The sequence below is a fragment of the Prunus persica genome, chromosome G6, assembly GCF_000346465.2.
Source record: "Prunus persica cultivar Lovell chromosome G6, Prunus_persica_NCBIv2, whole genome shotgun sequence".
In the NCBI taxonomy this organism is placed as follows: Eukaryota; Viridiplantae; Streptophyta; class Magnoliopsida; order Rosales; family Rosaceae; genus Prunus; species Prunus persica.
The window spans coordinates 17,350,707-17,358,384 of NC_034014.1; the positions used below are offsets into that span (position 1 = coordinate 17,350,707).

The following is a 7,678-nucleotide window of genomic DNA, read 5'->3' on the forward strand; positions in this document are numbered from 1 at the left end:
CACTATGTTGATCTGCTCATCTCCACCACCTTGTGCCCCTCCAATCCTAACAAAAATAGTGATAAAATAATAAAACCCTCTCTCTCTCTCTCTCTCTCTCTCTCTCTCTCTCTGAGTTTTTATCACTCTGTTTCTGGTGGAATACAGACACACAGAACGGTTTTCGGACCTGGGTTTTGGTCAGGGAAACTTGAAGAAACAAAGAGTGAGTTCTTTTGGGTCTCTTGCATACACCACAATGTCGGTTTTCAAAGATGAAGATCCTCACATCCATGGCATTAAAACCAAGATTCGGGTCGTCCCCAATTTCCCCAAACCTGGTATTATGTTCCAAGATATCACAACTTTATTGCTGGACCCAAAAGCCTTCAAGGACACAATCGATTTGTTCGTTGAGAGATACAAAGGCAAAAAAAAAAAAAAAACATTTCAGTGGTTGCAGTATCAACCACTGTGTGGCCACCGTTCCTCATCTCCTTTAATAAGCTGGCCAACCTTTTGCTCTCTTCTGCAAATAACACAAGGCTTACAGAGCTGCAATGGCAGAAGCCTCCGCTCCGATAGCCCCCCCAACTCTTTCTCAGATTATTCAACAAAAGTAATGGGGAAGAAGAGAAAGCACAGCGAGGCTAAGGCTGCGACTCGAGAAAAGGAGGAGGAGGTCGCTCCAGAGAGGCCTAAACGAACGCTTTCCGGTTGGAAGGAGAATAAGGATGACCAAGTAAACCAAACTGAAATCAGCGACATTCTTTAGGGACAAAGAGAAGATGCCCACTGGAAGCTTTTGAAGGAAATGACCACTCAGCAAGGGCACAGCTTTGGGTGCTGAGATTATTGGCACAGCACCCTTCTTCTCGTCCACAAATTTTTCTTAGCCACTGACCCAAGGAAAGTGCTAAAGCATCTTTTGATGAGAACAGCAAAACCCACCGAAAGAATAAGCGATAAGATCTCTGCTCCCTCATCTTCTCTATTATTTTAATATTATATAATTATATTGATCATAAAAAGCAAGTAAAGGTGTACAGGAGAAACTTGTGCAGGTTCATGTTCATCCATTTTATTTACGAAATTATGGAGCAGACAAACGTGAAGGCAGACTAGCACTATGGTTTGTCTCAACTTTTCTAGTTACATATATTAATGTAATAATATTATGTTGTTTCCTATTTCCTCTAGTTTTGAGAGGAATTCCACCGAAAAAAAAAGGGGGAGGCAATTCAAGTTGACAGCATATATATTATTTGATCGTGGTGTTGCTAAGAACCCACAAATAATTGTTGGTTTCACCCTTTTATATTTTTAGTGGTGGTTTTATCTCCACATTTATTTTAGGGAAATATGCCGATATAATCACTTTTCACAAGTGGTATTCTGAAATAATCAGGTTACAAATTGTGTTCTGATATAATCACTTTTGAACGTGAAATGACCAAACTGCCCTCCATATAAAAGCACATGTATTGGGGAGTTATTGGCCTTTGATTGGCGACCTAACGCACCTGGCTTCTCTCCCTTTCTCAGCGCTCAGTCACGGTTCTCTTCCTCTCTCGGCGGTTTCTGTGTCCATCGACCACCACCACTCTATTTCTCCCTCTGTCACGAAAACCTAAGCAGCACTCTGTCGTTCTCTATCTGCAGTCAATGTTAGGGTTTGGTGAGGGGGCTCTTGACGGTGAGAGAGAGGGTTTAATCGTTAAATGCTCTCTCCCTTAAACGATGTCTCAGTTCCCTCTAAGTTCGAGTCTTGAATCGACGTCGTTCTCTTCTTCTCTGCTCCTTCAGGGCCTAAAAAAACCCTAAATTTTGGTTTCGGTTAGGACTTTGTTCACAAACGTCCTCCTCCTTCTCAATCCTGTGAGAGTCGGTTAGGACAAAAGTCGCGATTTGCTGTAGGTGTTGCTGGGATTTCGAATTCGGTTCTGTGCAGAGAAGGAGTGATTCTAAGGTGGGTTTTGTATTTGTTATTGACTAGTTTGTGTTTTTGTATGGTTATCATTTGAGAAGGATAATTTCACTAACCTCTGACTGAATTTGTGAAGTTTAGTAATTAGAGAGATTGCAATAATAATGTAATTTAACTGTGAAGTAGATCATGCTGGGTTGAAACTTGTATTGGTGTATTGATTTTGCTCTATAGACGATGCAGTGCCTCAAATTGCTATTTGTCATATAGGATTGGTTCGTTTGTGATGCTTGTTTTCACTTCCATTTTATGAGTCATATTTAGTGTGGGAAATTATTCTGGTGGCAAGGGCTATTCCATTATAACACACCATTACCTCAGTAGGCCCTGAATTAGGTGTTGAGTAATAATGCACAAGTAAATTTGTTGGTATCATTGGTGTTTCAGCACGTAGTAGCATATTTTGCACCCTTCCAGTGTTAATGGTTAATTATGTGATTTTGAAATACTAAAGTTAGTTGGCGTGGAAATTTTCTGTTCCCTATGGTATAAAACCTGCTAAATTGTGTTGTTATTCCTTGCTTGCAGCTTGTGATATATGTCTGAAAATGGTATTTTATGGGGCTTCAGTATCTGTTTAGAAATTGCATGTTCATCCATCTAGGTTTAGCAGTTGCAGTTGCAGTAACATTTTGACGTGTCTAGTTTGCACACAGAGTCCATAACTGTGAATACTGATGTTCCATGTGTGGTACTGTATTGCATATGCGCAATTATAGTAGGCATTGATGCATTTGGAGTAATTCTTGTAGCCATTTCGCCCAAACCCTGTATGAAGTGGATCCGTGGTTGATGAAATTGTTTTCAGACTTGGGTGGTATTTGGTTTTTTGATGGAATGGGATGTACATTTGGCAGAAGGGAATGTAGATAAGAGGAGAGTGTGGAGAGAGTTGGAGAGTAGAAAAGAGGCTTAAAAACATTTATGGTTTTGTCATATGTATATACATATATCAAAATGGGTTGAAAGTATTAGGTTGAGTAATGTACGTATGAAATATGGGTAACCAATGATCCATATGTATGATGTTGTTGTGCAGGGAACTTGAGAATGGCTTGTAAAGCAAAGCTTATGATTCCTAAGGATGAGAAGTACGAAGGAAAGCCATTTGCCCTTTCACACACAAGGACCGCCATTACAACAATAAAGGTGAAGATCAATACGCAGCAGTTACAGAGGTTCAAGGGAAGTTGTTTTGGTCATCTATTACTGATAGAGGACCTGAAGTGGAATTCACAAATTGTCCACGGCCTGTTGATGAGGAAGGCTGATCCTAAGACAGTTACACAGGTGAACGGGATAAAATTCATTGTGGGTAACAAGTTGATACAATTCACAGCCCAACAATTTTGCCTCATCACGGGGCTAAGGTTCGGAAAGCTCCCTTTCATTCCGAAGGCGACAAATGAAAATTGCTCGTTGAAGCGAAAATACTTCAGCAGCAATAAACCTGCCACCCTTTCGGACCTACACACCGCCTTCATCGAGTGCACAGATGATGAGGATGCGTTAAAGCTTGGAATGGTCTATTTTGCCAATTTTGTTCTATTGGGTACTGAAAAGCATGTGCTTATTGACATGCGCTATTTGAAGTTGGCTGAAGACCTAGAGGAGTTTGACAAGTATCCATGGGGCGCAGTGTCATATGCAATGACAAATGCTTCACTGTTGAGGGCAGTTTGTGCTGAATACCAACGAGTCAAAGTGCCCCAAAAAAGAAAAATGCCCAAACAAAGTGGAAAGAGAGTGCAGACAAGAATGCGAAGTGGTAGACCAAGAGAGTACATCATAAGGGGGTTTGGCTTCGCTCTTCAGGTGAACACATATCCAGCAATTAACTATTTGATGTAAATACATTTACAGATATTGATGTTTCATTGTTGTGAACAGATTTGGGCTTTTGAAGTGTTCCCAGCATTGGAAGCATTGCATTTCACGGTCCATGAAGACAATAGGCACATCCCTCGAATATTACATTGGAGGAGCAACACGGTGGCCCGTTTTCGGGAGGTTATGAGTCAGGTTTTTGAAAACTTTGAGGTTAGATCTGTTTGTATTAGTGATGTTATGATTAGGAAAAATTACAAAGTTCACTGATTTTTTTTATGTGTTTCAATCGGAGGTTGATGTGCAACTTCTCCGGCCAACAGATATTGAGAAGCAACAACCTTACTGGAGTTGGGGTGAGGATGACAACGAAGAAGAAATGGTTGAATTATTTGGGGATGAGGCCGAAGAAAAAACCGGCACTTCTAGTGAAGAAAAAGACGCGGATGTTGAGGAAACAGCCACCCTTCCCTCATCTTCTAAGGTGAGCATGACCTTTTTCCAATGTTGTGAAAATATAGCGAATACGATAGGATTGAAGTGGAAATAGTTTCCTGGTTTTTTGTAAGCTTTCTAACTGTTGCATTCATGAATGTATGCAGGCCAAAGGGTCTGTTAATGACGTTCGCAGTTTGAAGCATCAATTACGCAGCACTAAGGATCAGTTGGCTAAGCTACGTAGTTCAAATCGGGGGCTTAGAAACAGAGTTCGTGACTTGGAAGCTATTGTACAGAAGAACTGTTTGAAGCATGAGAACGAGTGTGACAGAAATAAAAAGGCTATTCGGGATTTGACCCTAAAAATTGCTGAAGTCGAACATTATTTGAAGTTGGAGATGGAGGAGTTAAAAAAAAATTATGGTGGAGAAGGCCATGAGGAAGTCTGTACTGCTTAGATGAATGAAGGAGGGCAGAATGAATTGTCACCCTTAAATGAACCTACTAGTCCGACTACAGCAGCACCTAAAATGGACACTCAAGTTCCAGCTGATGGAGTAGAAGCCTTCCCAGGCATGCATACAGAACGGGGTGAAATGGAAGCAGCAGTCTGTGGTGATGGAGTGGAAGGCTTTCCAGCCTCAGATCAAGAAGGGGCTGCAAGGGAAGCAGAAGTCCCTGCTGATGGAGTGGAACCCTTCCCAGCCATGGAAGTCATAGACACTGAAATTGAAACTTCAGTTCGTGAGAGGCAAGTGGACCAACAACCTCACAAGGTTCCTACCTCTGAAGATGTGAAGCTTCCTAGTGTTGAAGATGCCCTCCTTCCTACTCCGGAAGATGGGAATGGGTATAGAGTTATTTGTAAAACGATGTTACATTTGTTAGAGGATTGGAAGAAGACAGAAATTGAGGGGGTGGGATGCAAGGTCAGGCCTCCCATGAAATGTAACATAAGTCTGGTTGGTGATGAAGGGGACAACGAGGCTACTGCCACGGTTCAGAAACTAGATGCTGAAGGCAAAGGGTGCAGACTTAAGCGGGCTGCGACACCATTGTTGAGTCCATTCACCGATCCCTCCAGGAAAAAGAGGAAGGTTACCGATTTGCATGCACCGACACCTCAGCCCCGTTTTGATCCAACAAAACCCGTGGCCATGGACGATGTGAAGGCTATCATACAACTTTGCAGGGCTTGGAAAACTGACATCAGGTTAGGATTTGTATCTTGGCAAAACCAATATACTTGTTTTTTGATGTATGCAAACAATTTATACGCAGCTATACTATACATGTGTGTGTCATTGTCATATTATACAAGGTGTTCCACTTGTCTATTATATTTCAATTTACCTTTGCAAGTGTTGTTTTTGTAGTGCGGAGCTGGAGCTCGAACCATTTGAAGTTGGGGCAGATTTTTTTTACAAACTGTTAGATGAAACTTCATGGATGAGCTCGAGGGTAACAATTTGAACCCGGCTTTATTTCGATCAATCTCTTATTTGATGACATTGACTATGTGTCATTTGTTGTGATATTGACGCGGTTGTTGTGTTCTGAAATAGCAGCACCTTGACATAGCCATGTTTCTAATACGCAAAAGACAACTCTCTCATCCGCAACTATTTGGAAGGGAGTGGACAACCACCGAGTTTTGTCTGCAGGTATTTTTGTATCCATATTATGTGTCACTGCAGTTCTTGCATTGGTAGGAGTCATGTAGGTCTCTCCTTTTGGTGCTTTGGTTTGGGTTTATGTAACGTGTCTTTCACACTTGGTTGCAGCAATTTTTACAGCCGTTTGCAATGCCAAGTGGGAAACGAGTCACGAGGAAACAATATGCTGCAAGGACCGTTGACCCTCCCCCTAACTACCTCAAAAATGTACACCACTTTGTCAATGGGTCATGGCAACATGGGTATGCGCAAGCATGGACGAAAGTGCGCAAGGTCTATCTCCCGTATAATGTTCGACAGTCCCATTGGGTGGCAGTAGAAGTCGACTTTGTGCGACATACTGTCACTGTCTATGACTCGTATTCTGATTTTACCTCCAACAGTATGCTTGTCCGATTCATGGAGCCTATTACCCATACGCTTGCAAAGGTGCTGCATGAAATGAGGTTTTATGAGAAATCGGAGGTTGAAGCGGTGAAGAGAAAGGGGACTGACATGTCAAACTTTAACCCATTCACAATTTGCAGAATTTCCGATGTTCCTCAACAAAGTGATGGGTAAGCTGTGTTCTTTTAAATCACTATACTCGGATGTTATCAATAGGTGCACTTCTAACTTGTCTACTGCTCGGGTGGACAGTACTTCATGTGGCATTATGACAGTCAAATATATCGAGTACCTTAGTGCCGGCATTCCTTTACATACCATTGACCCATCCAAGTTTGGCTACTACCGATTGAAGCTTGCAATCGAGGCTTTCAGGGGGGAGGCCTATGTATGAGGTAAAAGTCCTAATCTGACCTCATTGCTGCTTTATTGTTAACTACTGCCTTTGGAATTGCGTTGTTATTTACTTCATTGTAGTTACGTCGTACGTACTCACCTGTGATGTCAGTGTTCATTTAAAAATGTCTTACATTATGTTGGGAACTTGTCCAACTGTGATTACTAAAAATGGCTACTTTTGTTCATCAAAGTTTAGGGTATTGGGGATTTGAACACTATAGATGGTAATGTCAATGTTTCGCAACTGGCATCTGATTCACATATGTCATATGTTCTAAACTCCGACTCTGTGTAATCCAAAACTTGTTTCATGTTCTTTATGAAAGGTTCAAACAATTACTTCTTCAAATTGAACATGTCTTATGACATCTCATTTTCCCTTTGTATGAATGCTGAAGTGGCACATATGTCCTCCTTCTGCAGGTGGTCCTTCCAGCTTCATACCCATATTGACATTTCAGATTCTGTACATGTATGTGAAAAAAGTTGCAGGATGTTTTGTCGTATTGTGAATCTTGAAACTTAGTATCAGTTTTTGCGTAACATGGCACAATTTTTGACATTTTGCTCACCACGCGATAAAGTGGGGTGATTTTGTAGTAGGTTGCAGGGTGTTCATCTATGTAACGGAATTCAACTCTACTTGTCTTCCATGGTAGAAGGGCTGTATTCACTTTCCTTTGTTAGAACTAATTGTTGACATTCTGTGCTTAACAAATTCCTGTAAATCCATAATTTGGCACAAGTTGCAGCGAAATGCAATTTTTTGGGGCCACCCACATTGTAGCTTTTTCCATTATTTTATCGCCACTATAGCGAAATATTCGACTCTCATTTGGCAATATATTAGGGTGTTCATTTTCGTGACAGTTGAAAGTATATATTGGGTGGCTATGTCATGGACCTGTAAACATGAGACGACAGTGCATTGTCGACTGTTTAGTTTAGTTAGGTTGAATACTTTGTTTTGTATATGCATTTTTGA

At 41.2% G+C, this 7,678-nt stretch overlaps 1 protein-coding gene across 2 annotated transcripts; it reads left to right on the top strand.

The window, feature by feature from the left end:
• LOC109949955 lies at positions 6,021-7,147 on the top strand. 2 transcript variants are annotated; one of them, XM_020567059.1, is made up of 3 exons: positions 6,021-6,464; positions 6,547-6,689; positions 7,117-7,147. In XM_020567059.1, the coding sequence occupies exons 1-2, from the start codon at positions 6,037-6,039 to the stop codon at positions 6,686-6,688; spliced, it is 570 nt and encodes a 189-aa protein (XP_020422648.1). In that variant the 5' UTR covers positions 6,021-6,036; the 3' UTR covers position 6,689; positions 7,117-7,147. The 2 variants fall into 2 exon arrangements, with proteins under 2 accessions (XP_020422648.1, XP_020422647.1); XM_020567058.1 differs by lacking the exon at positions 7,117-7,147 and adding an exon at positions 6,885-6,942.

Coding starts and splice junctions, on each gene's coding strand:
- LOC109949955 (XM_020567059.1), top strand. CDS start 6,037: ATGCCAAGTGGGAAACGAGTCACGAGGAAACAATATGCTGCAAGGACC. Junction 6,465..6,546: donor GTTCCTCAACAAAGTGATGG/GTAAGCTGTGTT, acceptor TCGGGTGGACAG/TACTTCATGTGGCATTATGA.